The sequence below is a fragment of the Hippoglossus hippoglossus genome, chromosome 3, assembly GCF_009819705.1.
Source record: "Hippoglossus hippoglossus isolate fHipHip1 chromosome 3, fHipHip1.pri, whole genome shotgun sequence".
Classification (NCBI taxonomy): Eukaryota; Metazoa; Chordata; class Actinopteri; order Pleuronectiformes; family Pleuronectidae; genus Hippoglossus; species Hippoglossus hippoglossus.
In genome coordinates, this window is record NC_047153.1 from 12,560,434 (window position 1) to 12,575,849 (window position 15,416).

At 41.2% G+C, this 15,416-nt stretch overlaps 2 protein-coding genes across 36 annotated transcripts in view; both read left to right on the plus strand.

The window, feature by feature from the left end:
* plekha7b (pleckstrin homology domain containing, family A member 7b) overlaps window positions 1-3,702 on the plus strand; it is a 66,864-nt gene extending 63,162 nt beyond the window's left edge. For 23 of the 24 annotated variants that reach the window (XM_034577291.1, XM_034577311.1, XM_034577300.1 and 20 more), the window contains 2 exons: window positions 1,266-1,466; window positions 3,028-3,163. In XM_034577291.1, the coding sequence (XP_034433182.1) occupies window positions 1,266-1,453 (188 nt within the window). In that variant the 3' untranslated portion in view covers window positions 1,454-1,466; window positions 3,028-3,163. Of the gene's footprint in view, window positions 1-1,265; window positions 1,467-3,027 lie in introns of all 24 variants that reach the window. The other variant, XM_034577383.1, reaches the window with a different exon arrangement.
* A 5,408-nt stretch (window positions 3,703-9,110) lies between these two features.
* Window positions 9,111-15,416, plus strand: part of sox6 (SRY-box transcription factor 6) — a 137,841-nt gene continuing 131,535 nt past the window's right edge. For 7 of the 12 annotated variants that reach the window (XM_034575060.1, XM_034575087.1, XM_034575096.1 and 4 more), the window contains exon 1: window positions 11,414-11,830. The gene's annotated coding sequence lies outside the window, so the exon portion shown is untranslated. Of the gene's footprint in view, window positions 9,377-9,775; window positions 9,820-11,413; window positions 11,831-11,970; window positions 12,310-15,416 lie in introns of those variants that run through there. The other 5 variants (XM_034575009.1, XM_034575143.1, XM_034575044.1 and 2 more) reach the window with 4 other exon arrangements.

A 15,416-nucleotide genomic window follows, 5' to 3' on the forward strand; every position in this document is an offset into this window, starting at 1 on the left:
GTTAAAGGCAGGTGTGGTGGTGGAGGTGGTGGGGGGGGTGCACTTTCAAATCAAGAAGAGTCTGTATTATACCTCCAGCATGAAAGCAGGAATATTCAGCAGTACAATTAAATGCAGTTGGCCTTTATATATTAAAATAGGTGGTATTCTGATCAGTTACATTTGTAATTAGTTGTCAGAAATATTGAAAAGAATCTCAACAAAAAATATCTACAAAATATTAATGACTTACAAAGTACATTGTGTAGTTCCTCTTTAAGCATTTTTTTTTTATTCTGATGAAATGAAACCGCACAGATCACAATAAGCCTCAAACGCTTAACGGTGGTGTTGATATTAAACGACTCTAATTTTCCAACCTAAAGACTTTTGTCTAATCGATATCTTTCAGTTATTCACGTTACCTGAAATCTTCTACATTTGATCAAATCTGCATTGAACTATTTATACTACGATACACTTGAAAGCTGGGAAAAGCAAACGCACATACATGTGTGAAGATGCTGTTGAAGAAACCATCTGTATCTACATTCATGAGTAAGGGCGGGGCTCCTTCACAGACACAACATTCACCAGCAGCTACTTTTGTCAAGTTATTTTTAAGCAAAATGTCAAATTTGATATTATCGACAGATTAATTTATACAGTGAAAACACAAAAGGTGGCGTCTTTAGATTTAATAATTTTCACTGTGTTCAAATATCAGCCCTAAAAAGTACAAAAAATATTTCATGTACATTGATATACAAATAAAAAACAGAAGCAGAGAATAATTTTTCTGATCATTGATTGTAACGATTGTCAAAAATTATGTTGATCCACAACTAATCAATTAGCATTAAAGCTCCTCCTTCAGTTCATTGTGGGCAGTGTAGCAGATCACTGAGCAGGACCTCTTCATGGCAAAGCTGGATTCACAGGACTTTTTGTGATGAACTTAGATTTTTTATGTATTAATTTATCACATTAACAGAAAACACAGACATTCTCATCTGGTTATTTTAACTGAAAAAACGATTCTAGTGACTTTCCCCCCCAAAAAAAGTATATAAAAATATAGAGTGACATTAGGTTTAGTTCCTGCAGAGTCAGCAGTAGCTGTAGTTGACAGAGCGTCATCACTGTCACAGATGTCTGTCCTTTAATCGTTTTGTTCTCAACCATTTCTCCGTATTAAAACTGTCCCACAACTGGACACAGGACTAACATCACATGCCGTTTTTCTCCCTCTGTCTTTTCCTCTCCTCTCCTCTTCCTGCTCATAGTTCCACCACAGGCTAACCTCCCCACTCCTCCTCCCCCGCCCCCTCTTCCTCTTCCTCTACCTCCTCCACCTCCTCCTCTCCCGCCCGTGTCTCTGGCTCCTTCGTCTCTGGCTCCTTCGTCTCTGGCTCCTTCGTCTCTGGCTCCTTCGTCTCCTCTAAGCAACGGAATTCACTACACGTTTGTCTAACCTGAGAAATGAAGTAAGGCCTGAGTTGCATGTTTCACGGTGCTCATGTTCCACGGGGGCCGCCGCACTGATCCTCTCTAACAAGGGGGCCGCGGCGGGCCTGGCACCTCGCTCCGTGCTTGCGCTGCTCTGTTGTGGTTGTGGGAAACACGTCTCGTCTGGATCGGGGAAGCCCTGCCTCCTCTCCCATTACAATCAAAACAAACATCTGCAGGCAGTCTGCTCATCCCACTGTGATAACTGTGTGTAAATTGTTTTTTTTTTTTGCCTCTTTTTTGTACCACTGCCAAAATATTTATGGATGATTGAGGAAAGAAAAGGCAGAGAGGAGCAGGACTGTTTGTAGCATTGTGTGTAATTAACAAAAGAGACACCTTCTGATTTAGCGCCTTGACAGTTCACCAGTCAGCACAGCTGCATTCCTCCGCACCAATTAGCTCCCCATCTGTAGCCTGGCAGCGATAAGCCAGAAACACACACACACTGGATATCAGCGTCACTGGAAACGCAGGAGGAAGTGTCATTTCACCGCCGTATTAAAAATAGACTTACCTCCATCAGACAAACCTGACAAATACCTGATTACTCCATTTAATTTCTGTATTTGAGGTGGTTCATTTAGGAGGCAAAAAGCTCCACGTGTACAAATAAGTATGGAGGGAGATTGAAGAATAAGGTTCCATACATGTCCACACATATTTAGAATAATTATGTATCACACTGTAGGAAAGTGTCCATCCAGCTGCATTTAACCTTTGACCTTTATGTATAATGCATGCCACAAGAGGTCAAAGCATGAAATGACCCGATGTCAGTGTGGCATGATGTCATCATTAACTGTATAAGGAGGCTTTTTTCCTTAAGAACTCGTGTGGATGCATGTTTTTCCACTTATTATTGTTGTTGTTGTTGTTGTGTGATTCTTCTTTTCCCCAAACTGTTTCTCCTGAGTCGTCTCACCTCACGTTCAGGTGGCTGTTAGTGGGGCTGGGATGTGCCGTAGGTTTTTGTGGTCAGTTTTTGTGAGTTCTGCGATCAGACAGGATCTAATCGTCAGATTCTGTGTCAGTATAAAGATACAAGAACTACAGCAGAGATCACAAAGCTGTTCACCAGTGGACGTGGTCGTGCAACATTCACAACGGTTGTTTTACAGAAACTGAGAATTTGTGTGAGGTTTACTCACATGTTTACTGATCATACAGGTTTCATATTTGTGTGGCAGCTATTTCTGCCTTAAACCTCCTGATAATATCCTTAATGATTGTCCCCTGATGTCTCTTTTAGTAAACTAAGTAAAGTTAGTAAGTTATTACTAAGTTTAGGTGTACGTTTAGGGGACAGGCTCATCCGACTAATACATATTTACATCTAGGAAAAAAACAATTTGCTTAGTGTTAAGGATTAAAAGGAAAAATGTACTTCTGATCAATCTTAAGACAGAAAGAGCCTGGCCTTTTGTTTCTGTGACGAACATAAAAACTCACTAATTCATTCTGTTGTTGTGACGTCTTCTTCTCTGACTTATGAATGTTTGTGTCCTCACTCTGTGTTTCTTCCTCCTCTCTTCTCAGCTCAAGCCATCTCTGGACACTGAGGTGCTCGTCCACATCGACAGCAACTGGATTCTGCAAGAAAAGAGGATCCTGTTTGCTTTTGGACATTTTCACGTTTCCATACAGCAGCAGAGGAACCGTAGTAAAGATTTACAAGACAAAACATTTCTCTCCGAGGCTCAAACAGCGTCGACTCTCCGAAACACTTCTCAGCACTAAGAGAACGCTTCCTTAGGAAAACTGCGGGAGCTGCTGTGCTTATTAACTATGAGTGTCTAACAAATGTTAATCTCATAATAATAAAAATAAATATTTTCTACATGTTATTGCACTTTGAATTGTACACTGTATAGCGTTTTCAAGGTATGACTGATTGGCTTGTACTTGCAGTGCGATCTCAACTGGGAACATTTACGAGTTTCTTTTAGTTTTTTCAGGTACAAAATGTTATGAACAAGCTGTAAGGAAATGTGTCATGACAGTTACTATTTTTATCAAGACTCAGATAGTTTTCTTACACCAAACCCCTTGAGATATCATGTGTATGTATCGGTAGCACTGCCAGTCTCCTTGTAGCTTGCCAAAATGAATTTTATTTTTGCTTACATCAGGACAAAAATAACCCTAAACATATTTTCTGTGTGACTGGGGGGGGGGGAGGTTGCACAATGGAAATTTATAAAAATGTGAATATTAAAGATATTAACACAGCTTCTGGTTCATCACATACAAATGTGTTTATTTCCTGATATTTCTGATATGTTTACGTGAATGAGTTGAACACCACGCTATCAGACGAGTATTTAATCAACCAAAGATATGAAATTCAGTAACTGTAAGAGGAACGAAGCTAAATGTTTACTCAGCCTTTGATGCCAAACTGAGCCGATTTAAAAACAGTTTTCAATGAAGGAAGAATTTCAAACAAATTATAAACCCTGGAAACGGTAGTGGTCTAAATAATCCCACAGGGTCTAAATGGTTTGAGCCGGAGTCATAGAGTTCAACAGCAACAAGTAAAGTGTGTTTGCAGGAGCAGGACAGTGTTGCCTTCCACAGATTGGTGTTTTTCTTTTCCTGCTGTCCACTTCTAGACATTTGAATCCACATGGTTTTATTATTCTTCAATCTGATTAAGAAATTAGCCCAAAAAAATCAATTTAATCATTAACATTTAACCCAAAAGAGCCTTTGTTCTTCATCATATTTCGCCGATGCATTTATTGAACGAATCTTTATTCCAATCATGTACAAAGGAAACATACAAAATGTGCACTCATCACAGCTCCAGGATTCTCTTTGAAGCCCCACATTGATTGCCATGACCTATTAAACTTCATTCTATTATTTGAAAAAGGAACCAAACTATGGCGTGCTCAGAGGAGGTGAAGTTTCAATACAAAAAAAAAACTGAGAGGCTTCTTGAAGTGTTTCTTAAGTTCAAAGCTTTTTCCATCTCAAAAGAGCATTTTTAATTCCGTGTATTTTCACCCAGGAAGGTGGATACTAATAACTCTGGATTCTGAAGTACAGAATTCATATCTTTAAATGATGAACCCTACCTCCTTTGCAATTGTAAAAAAGAAATCTCTAAGAACATGCGATTCAAAAAGAAAGGAATATTGAGAATATGTTTTAAATAAAAAAGTGAGACATTGCCTTTATGCCCAATTCTTGCAGTTTTCAATACGAATATTTATTACATTTATCATAAATCACTGCGGTAAATATGCATAAGCAGGATCTTAATGGATGCAGCGCCCTCGCCTTGGTTCGCCTATCTCGCAGCGAGCTGTTGTGTTGCGGCTCCCTCCCAAGTGACATCTTTATCTCTGATTGGAGAGTAATTACTTTCACTCGTCTGCACCGCGGCCGTGCTTTGAAAACACCTGAGAGAGAGAGAGAGAGAGAGAGAGAGAGAGAGAGAGAGAGAGAGGATGCACCTCCCACAGCAGCCACAGCCTCCCTGCCTCCATCTCTCCTCCAGGGTCGGTGGCCCACAGCACCAGCTGGCCCTGGTGGCTAGAAGACCCATCGCATCCTCTGTTGTGCTTATTCCGCAAATAAAATGGGATGTTTTTCCCTCCTCCTGCAGAAAAATTCACCCAAGACCCTCCGCTGAGAATTGTGGCATTTCCATGTATTGACGTCTGGCTGCTGGTTCATATACATTTGTTATTCTATGCTCTGGACTTCAAAGAGAATGAAAGAGGGCCTATTATGCTAATTGGGTCCTGTTCTGTTAAACGCAATCACGGCCTCCCGCATTAATCCTTTACTAAATACTTACTGGCTTCAGAAATGCTTCTTCACATGGGGAGAGACTTAAACACATGCGGCTCAGTTTCCTGACAGGAATCTTAGTCAGAGTGGGTTTTCTACACGTAAATAAAAGCTAATAAACAAGCAGCGGTAAATAAAATATCTCACGCTGAATAAAGCTCCGGTGTTTACAGTGTGCTGCAGAGACACAGATCAGGCTGAGGCTTTGACTTTTGTTGCTTCTTTTCTTTTTTTGGCAGGTCTGTGGTTGAAAGGAGGAAACCTATTGAGACCCTGCTGAGGAGTCCGACCTTGTTCTCAGGTCTACATTGTTCACTACACTGCACCCTGCATTTGTAACATATTCACTATTTTCCCCCTGACAGCCGCAGAGAAAGGAGAAATCCTACAGTGATTCCCAGAGATACCTATATTTCCATCACATAAATATGATTGTTACTCGCCGACAGTGTCTGAGGATTAGACTACAGTGGGAAACACAGTGGGGATCCGGATTGTAGTCCAATTGTACAAATACAAAAGCAAGGAAGCTGATGCAATAGGTGCTTTGATTTCAAAAGAGTATTTTATGCTGTTTTATCATTCTCCAGCTCCACATACGGTACATTTTTTAATATGTAAGAAATAGAATGGAGATTTGTTGAATAATTGAAGAGTTAAGAATCACTGAATATTTTTCCCAACGTGTGTGCGCGCTATAAAAAGAATAGAGGGAAAGCTGGATTAAAGTCACGCTGCACCACAGTGGCTCTATTTGCAGAAATTAAAACAATAGCTTCTGTGGAAATCTTTGATTCCAAAGCCACAGTGTTTATGTATTAAAGCCGCGGCATCATTTGGGAGCAAGTGTAGAAATAATAAATATTGAATAATGCGTTTACTGGCGTAATATAACAGAAAGAGAACACAATTCCTCCGACATAAATGATTAAGTGCGTGTTTGAGAATGTGCTGTGTTACATTAAACAATGAATTCATCTCATGTTCCTTAAACGCTCGGCTTTTACAATACCTACAGTGAATTGGGCTTTTTGTACATAAAAGCAATTGCTTTGTAAATGAAGCAAATGCCTCTGGGCCTCCTCTTTAATCTAGCTGCTCCACAGACACACACACACACGCACACACACACACACACACACACACACACACACACACACACACACACACACACACACACACACACACACATACTGAGTTAGGGGAAATTTACATGCAGTCAGCAATGATGCCATTGAAAAGGCTAAATGTAACTTAAGGTCCACAGTAAAATATAATGGTACATGGTACTTTTTAATTGTATTGGCTAAAATGAATATAAGCCACATAGAGCTGTGCAATAAAACAATAATCATCCCAATATAAATTGAATCAAGAGCAATTTAATAAAAGTCCAATATATATCAATATAATGCTTTGTATAAGCACAGTGAAGAGCTGTAACATCTAGTTGATCTACCGCAGATTAGTCAAATACAGTGTCAGTCACTGCCCAGTAAAGTAGAGTTTAAACCACAACCTTGACTCAGGAGTGAAAATCAGTCTTTAAACTTAAAAGAAACAATAATGTGACGTTTATCATAATGATCATATTGATATCGACTGATAAGAACATTTTCATCTCAATATGATTTCAGCCATATGGTCCAGTCCTAAAGCCACATGCCAATAAGTATAAGAACATTTTAATCTCAAAGCCTCCATTTGAAAATGTTTCGGTGAAACACAAACGACAGCGGTTGCAGAAGGAAAATTCACTCGTCTCTTACATAGATTCACTGATTGAGCCTCTGAACTAATGTGCTGACAACATAGATCACATATCGTCTAATACTGGTCAACGTGTATCCACGAGTGCTACAGACTTGTATATTTGTAGTATTGTTGGCACGGGCTGTGTGATGGTGTCCCTGATAGCTATATAATTAGAAATGGCATGTTGCACTCCTTATTTCAACATGATTAATCAGTGGTTCTCTGTTAACTTGAAAGGAAATATTAGATCCTGACTAAACTTTGATGAAATCCAGAGTTACAAGTAAGAGATTTGGGTCAACTAATGAGAACAGAGCGTCCCACTTTGCAAGTCCAATTGAGGGAGAGAGATGATTTGCATGTATGCAAATAGTGTTTGAATTAATTGCGTAACTTGGCATCCGGTAATGACTAAGTTGTGTTGTTGTTTTCTTTTTGTTGTTGTGGAAGTTGATCTTTTTTACAACTGGACCACGTCGGTGGTGGAGAGCGTCTCACTCACTCGACGGCAGAGTGTATGTCGGGTTGCGTCATTTCTCTCCTCTTACTGTACGTTACATTTTTACACTCTGTATAGAGCAAATCACAATGAAGTCATTACTGTGCTTTTTCATGAGCTGTTGACAGAGCAACATGTTCTCAGAAACAACACGTTCCAAATACAGATGTAACGTCTCTAATCCTCGTGTTTGTATTGAGATAAATGTTGGAGGTGGCAAAATGTTTACATTTTTAAACACTGGCTGACAGCAATTTTACTTTGTGTTACAAAGCTCTTATTTACCGTGTGTGTGTTCGGCAGGTTTACAACTCTATATACATTTATCTGAAAACACTGAACACAAGACTATTTATACAAAGAGAACTGTGTTATTCTGTGATATTGGATATTCATTATCTGTTTATAGCAGATGTTGGCAAAGCCATGAATAAACACTTAAAAATACCCTCATATTTGGTAACAGATATAAATACAATATAAATGTTTTCAAAATCTCTGGACACATGATTATTTACATGACTATAATTATGTTATTCTGCAATTCAAGATATATATTATCTGTTTATAGTTGATGTCAACAAATCCATTAATAAACACTCATACCTGTTAATAACTGTCTCATAGTGTGTGATAAATATGTATTAATTGTTTATATGTTGCTACTAAAAGCTAAATAGAGGGTTAGGACAAACTGTGACTGGTGAATGAAGGGGGTGAACCCATATCCACGTTATCCTTCCTTTTTTATAATCCTCTTTCATAATGCAGGTAATTATGAATCCTCATTGTGAATACTAATCACTGTGGTCCTGAGCATGAATCAGCTGCACACCTTTGAAACCTGCTCCGCGTGCACTGTAATCAAAGCCCCCCCCCCCCCACCTCACCGACTGACTGACTGAATGGTGTTCTCTAATTAACCATGCAGAACAGGAGAAGAACACATGTTAATTTAATGTAACAAAAATGTTGATTTTCATGCACTCTCCTTTTCAAATATTTATGGACTAGACTTGAATTTTTCGAGATGCATCAAAGACTCACAGGGTATGCAAATGTGTCTGCCTTATACCCCCCAACAAGTTGGACTGTCTTTTCTGTTACTCCTCTCGCGGTCTGCCAGCTCTGCCAGCCGAGCTGGAGAGAAGAAGCCATCACCGTCACCTCTGTGGAAAAGAAGAAGAAGAAGTGGAGCCTATATTTGAGTTTTTATAAATGTGGTGGACACCTGCTGGGATGAACCCATCAGGGATCGTCTGTCACAGGTTAAAGCAAAGTAAACATAATGAGTCATAAATCATTTCTTTTACTTCTGATGGAGATCAGCTTGTTATTTTGAAATGTGGTCTAAAAACAGCAAACTCGCGTGTTTGAATCATTTTACCATGAGCCTTTATTAGAGTCCACTATTACTGAATAAATGTTAGAATAATTTAAAGCAGCATTAAAATTCACCTTAAAAACAGCAGCAGTCTGTGGTTCACATCTTCTGATTTGTGGCATCTGATGCTGCGGGACAGAGGATACACAGGCATGTGTTTCCCACAGTGTCCAAAAGGTGGCGTATGAGACACGTCAAACCCAGGTTTCAGTGCGGGTGGCGAGAGGAAAGTCCGCAGCTTCAGACTCACAGCAGATATCACATGTGAAGCATCATGCGTGGATCTGGATAAATACAGAGTGAGACTCGTGAGGGAGCATTTATAATTACTTACAATTACATTAGTACAAGAGGAGGCAAGAATTAGATTCTTATCATTTTAGATCGTTTAATGTCAGGAGGAGCTCAAGTTCAGAAGTAGAGAAAGAAAGTTTCTTATTCTAAAGGTAAGTTCTTTCTTTCTTTCTTTAATATTAATTTCATACACACACACACACACACACACACACACACACACACACACACACACACACACACACACACACACACACACACACACAAACTGCAGACGTTGCAGCTTCCTGAACAAGAGGAATCAAGGAGACTTTAAACTTAGAGGAAATAATAAGTTGTTGCTGCGTCTATATTGGAACATTGCGATGCTCCTGGAGTCTGATGGTGTGATGTTGTGGATGAGTCTCTCTCTCCCCCTCTCTCTCTCTCTCTCTCCCCCTCTCTCTCGCTCTCTCTCTCTCTCTCTCTCCTCCTCTCTCTCTGTCACTCTCTTTCTCCCTCTCCCTCTCTCTCGGTGCCTCTCCTCCCTCTTTCAGCTCTATGTGACTCTGCAGTTAACAATCAGATTTTCCTCGTGCTGTCTGAAGCTCTCTGTGAGTAACTTTCTTATTTCTATTGTGTGATGCATGTGAATCTGCTGCTGTGACACTTGTGACATGTAGAACCATGTAGAATAAGTGACTGGTGGAGGATGAGTGCTGTGGAACGTGTTCATTTATTAGGTTTATGTCCCTGTCACCCAAATGCTGCGATTGATTTTTAGATTACAACTTTTCCTTCAGCTCTTTTTTTTAAAACTTCTTCTCTGATCTGTGTACGGTTCTTACAATTGCTATTTCTGTGCGTGTGTGTGTGTGTGTGTGTGTGTGTGTGTGTGTGGCCTCCTCTGAGCTCAGCTGATCATTTCAAACATCTGGATCATGTCAAACAAGATAAGTGTTTCATTGTAAAAAGAAAAAGAAAAAAAGATTCTGTTTGGACGAGGGATCTGTGGCTCCTGGCTTCTTTAGCTTTTAAAAAAAAAAAACATGACATAGGATTCATTTACTGTTCTAACATAATATTAACTGAATAACATACATTAACATACTGATGCATAATATTGATTATTTTAGTTACAGCTTCTGTAACTTCAAAATAATTGTATGCATAAAAAATAAATGTAGCCTTTGAATCTGTGAAATTCAATTTTAAATAACATTTTATCTGGTGTCATTACCAACAAAAAAAACAATTACACATTAATCGTTTTTATCTCTAAATTTAAATCGCGTGATTATCCGAATTAATAACGTCTCTACGGTGAGTCTTTTATTTTTAGCGTGTTCTTTAAATGTTGTAATTTAATTATCTCATGATAATATTAAGAACAACAACGCAGTGTTAAAACAATAGGATAATAATAAAACGCTCGACATGACGAGATGAATATAAAAGTTGGACGGGATGACGTGTACAAATAATTATCTTTAATATCCAGAAAAGCTGAGGTGGATAATGTGACATGAAATCTGCAAATATTTGAATGGAGAGCCGGAGATGTGTGAGTGGTGTGTGAATCAAAACGTGCTGTGATATCATCAGGTTTCACTTCTTATTAATTAAAGAGCAATGAGCTTCACGTCGGTGGTATTTTTGGTTGCCGATTGATTTTCATGCAAATATGACACAAGTCTAAACTGGTCCCTGAACTCTTCCTCCTCCTCCTCCTCCTCTTCCTCCTCCTCAGCTCACATCACATATTTTCTCTGTTCCTGCAACAAACGTCTGATTCTGAAAACTCTTTCACTTTTACTCCGGAGAGGTCAGCCCGTCATTTCTCTGATCATATTTATTCTATAAGAAACGTGTCACTTAAAGAAAAAAAGTGAACTCAGGAGAGAAGTCGCGCTCAGTTGTGCAGTGTGTGTGTGTGTGTGTGCGTGTGTGTGCGCGTGCGTGTAGCCTGTGCAGTGATGAGCATTTAAGTAAAGCTTATTAAAGTGAATAAAGTGCGGCCAGTAACCATCCTCCCTGACTCCACTTTTCCTCCACCACACATCCCTCTCTCCCTCTCTCTCTCTCTCTCTTTCTCTCTCGCATCTCTTGTCTGAGAGGAGGAGGGGTGAGGAGCAGGAGGAGGAGTGGGGGCTGGGGGGGTGGTGGGTGGGGGGTAGTCCTGCCTCTTTGCCTTCCTCAGATCAATGCCCTGGCCACTCACTTTCTGATGTTGCACGACGGGAAATGCTTTGAATACTTGCGACATGGCTGCGCGCATTGATTGCCAAGATTGACAGCATCAGCTCCGTCTCCTCTTGTCTGAGCGAGGGAGAGAGAAAAGGGGGGGAGACAGAAAGAGAGAGAGAGAGAGAGAGAGAGAGAGAGAGAGAGAGAGAGAGAGAGACAGAACAGGTAGGCGAACTACAACAGCCACTTGTTTTTTTCCCCTGTGAGTGGGACAGCTGAAGTTCGCAGAGAGAGTAGACACGGGGATCCCTCCTTGCGCAGAGCCGCGTGTGAGTAAGTTTTCAGTCCAGCAGATCCTGTAGCTCAGAGACCGTCTTCGCGCACAGGCACAAGAGGGGACGGACGCACGGTCATCCACTCCACGGCCCCGGATCCTCAAGGTAAACAACACGTCCCACTCGACTTTGTCAACACGCGACACTGCGGTGGGGCTGACGCTTTCATCTTCTGCGTGTTTTTGTTGCCGATTGCCCCCCCACCCCCCCCAACCAACCACTGAAAAGAAAAAGTGGAGCGGGGCGCGCTGTCTGTCAGTGGAGCGGCGCGGCACAGACACGGTGCGCGCGGTTCAGCTGGAAAACCACTTCCAGAAAGTAAAGTGGGCGCGTTGGGTCCACGAGGTGCGTGTGTGTGTGTGTGTGAGACAGAGTGCGCGAGTGTGTGCGCGACCGTCAAAACTTTAATCACCGCGATTATCTGATGCGCCGCTTTCACCCAAACACGCCGAAGTAAGAGGAGGAGGCGGAGAGAGGCGCGTTTACGAGCTGGATTCACCGCGGAAATCAGCGAATCTGAGCGATAACCGACATCCAACTTGGTCACAAGTGAGCTGCGACACATCCTCAAGCGTCGCCGCAAGGTTTGAACTCACGTTTGTTGTTTGTCTCCCTTTGTTTATTCCAGCAGCCGTGCGAGCGGACACACGCAGTTCAGACTGTTGATCGCACTTTAACCAAACACCATAAAAAGCCGCGGTCGTTACTGTTGTGTTAAACGTGTAAATGTTGACAGTGGTTTTGGTGTGTGTTGTTTACATGTCCCGTAACTTTCCTCTTGTGCTGGTGGCAGTTTCACTTGTGTCCACGACGCGGTACCATTCATTGACAGTGACGTGCGTCCCGGCAGCTCTCCTCGTCCCTGAGCTGGACAACTTGAACGTGAAGCCTTAATTCGCTCCGGTCTTGTTTCTACCTTTCCCCCCGCATTCCCCTGCTCTTCACCCCCAAACTGCTTCTGTCGTCCGCACATTTTCTGTCTCATATTCTAATTGTCAGAAACCCAGAGTTAGTGCGCGGCCCCGGTTCAGGCTGCTGGCTGGGAATCCACTCTTCCCAACAACTTTCTCGGGAGGTCACGGGGAATTGACCCGTAAAGAATGCATGCGCCATAAATGAAATTCAACAATGTCCATTTAGAGGAGATGCACTTGAACGGACACCTTTTCTCCCATTTACGCAGAAGTGTGTGGAGCTCGGCGGACTCAGCACAAGTTCAGTGTGAGAAGTGCCAACGTGCGTAATACAGCTGCTTTTCTCGCCTTTTATTCCGCCGCTGTTACGAGACAATTAAAAAAACAATTAATCGGCAGGTCTTTAAATAAAATCATTATTGTTTTGATATTTTTAGATCATAATGTAAACTATAATTATTTGGTGATTATTTGGAAATCACTTACAATATTTTTAATACACTATTTATGCTGCACAAAGTTAGTGATTAATTAAGTTTATTATAAAGGGAATAAAAGTTAAATACAACAGACGGAGGGATGATATTGTCAGCGTGTTACGCAGACGTGTGTCACGATTTTAAGACGTTTTCCTAAAACAAATGCAGGAGTTATGGTATTAATTTAATTAGAATAGAAAAAGACCTGAAGGACAACACTGTAAACTATTTTAAATACAATCATATTAATGCGTATTTCATGTGTTTATTAAAAACGGACTACCTGCGTTTTTAACCATGAAAAACACCTGTGGATAATGGCTTATAAATACACACCCTGCTCTTAAAACGCCTCTAATATAAAAACACAATTTCAGGGTTCTCTTAGAAATAAAATAAAAACCTGGAGTTGTTTGTGCTGAGGTAAAGTTTTGATCCTATGGAGGAGTCGCTCTCCCTGTGGACGCAGGTCTCCTCATAAGGTAAGGCGGTTGTGGGACCAAATGCGAGCCTAAATGGCACGTTTATAATTAGACTGCCCATTCAGCACATTGTCCTGATTGCTATACAGGGACACTCGGCTCTGTCTGTGTCTCTATAAGAGTTGGTGTGTGACGGCTGCTGCAGCTCAGCGTGTCGCTCAGCGCACACAGAGCTGAGGAGGGGAGCGAGTGAAAAGCGGCATCACAGCCCCTCTGACGCACAGACCCCGCACTTTGCTCCCATTTAACATCTCGCACTTATTATTTTGCGCACAAGAGGAACAATCTTAATGAACCACCTTGCTCCTTTGTGCACTTCTTGGCGATTTTTGGCGCACCAACTCGGATCATAATAACCGAGGAAACCGTGTGTGTGTGTGTGTGTGTGTGTGTGTGTGTGTGTGTGTGTGTGTGTGTGTGTGTGTGTGTGTGTGCGTGCGTGCGTGCGTGCGTTGATATGATTTTTGGCTGATCCCCTCACATCACTTCTGCTTGTTTTATGTTTTGGGAACATATGTGTTTTGCCGTCTGTGATGGCACGATTAAAAACACTAATTGAAAAAAAAGAGTGACAGTTAGTTTGGTGCGTGATGGTGGACCGAGCAATGATATCACATTCATCATGTTTACTGACTTGGCCTCTGTGTTTTCAAGGACTTAATCTGCGGGTGGATCTCGGGCTGACTTTAAAGTGTTTTTATTTGCAAGACTGAGGAAAGGCAGCGTGCCTCGCTCCACCTGGACTCAGCGTGTAACCTTTAGATGTGCCAGTGAGATCAAAGATTTTATAGGACTCTTATTTTGACACGCAAGGTCCAGAGAAGACACCCGGCTCACTTGTCTAAACAGATCCTGCTGCAGTCCGTCCCGAGTTCAATGTCTCCCGTGTTAAAGAGCAACTCTGCTGCAGACACATTTATTTTTGCATTATTGCACATTGCTGAGCAGGAGAGGGAGAGTGGTGTGAATGAACTCCCATCTTTAAAATGTGTTTTAGACCAAATGCCACGAGCTGAATGATATTTGTAGGTCTACGTTTTTTTTAAAATCCGTCCTCCTCATCCACAGGTAGGATGTGTTTATACTGAGCTCGTGTGCCAGCAATTAGTGGGATCAAAGAAAAAGAGAAAGAGGAAAAAAAGAAGAGAGAAGGAGGGAGGAAGGGAGAGAAGGAGGGGAAGGGGTGCAGACAGAAATGTGCCTTGTGTGGCGTTTGAATATTTTTCTATGTTTCACTCCACATATGTGCACATATGTGTGTGTTTGCCTGATGCCATGAAGTTAAGAGCACCTGCTGTTTTCTGGGGATTTTATTGTAAAGTTTAATCTCAACTCAATGAAAAATAAATTCCTGCATCAGTGCTGATCTATACATTAGTTTTTCCTAACGTGTTACAATAAAAACCAGGTGTTATTTATCTGAAAGACACAGAGATGAAAATGAAAGTGTAGGTTTAATTTTTACGGCCTTGCTCCCCTGCTTTATCCGAAGTGTATTCCTCTGCAGGAGGAAACAATTGAACTCTTAAATGATATTACAACCAATTTCAACTCGTGATAAACTGATTTCAGAGTTAGAGGAGGGAAAAAAACCTTCTTCTATTGGCAAAATTTTGCAACAGGGATATAAATGATAAGGGTTTGTTGTCATTTTCAGCAGTAATAAAAGTGTGATGCTGATTGTATGTGGATTTTTTTATACAAAGTCAAAGTTGTTAGGAGCCTGCACCAGTCTCTCTCTTCGACCCCTTATATCTTAAGTTGTTAGGTGTAGACGGCTCACTGCTGCATGTGTGTGTGTGTGTGTGTGTGTGTG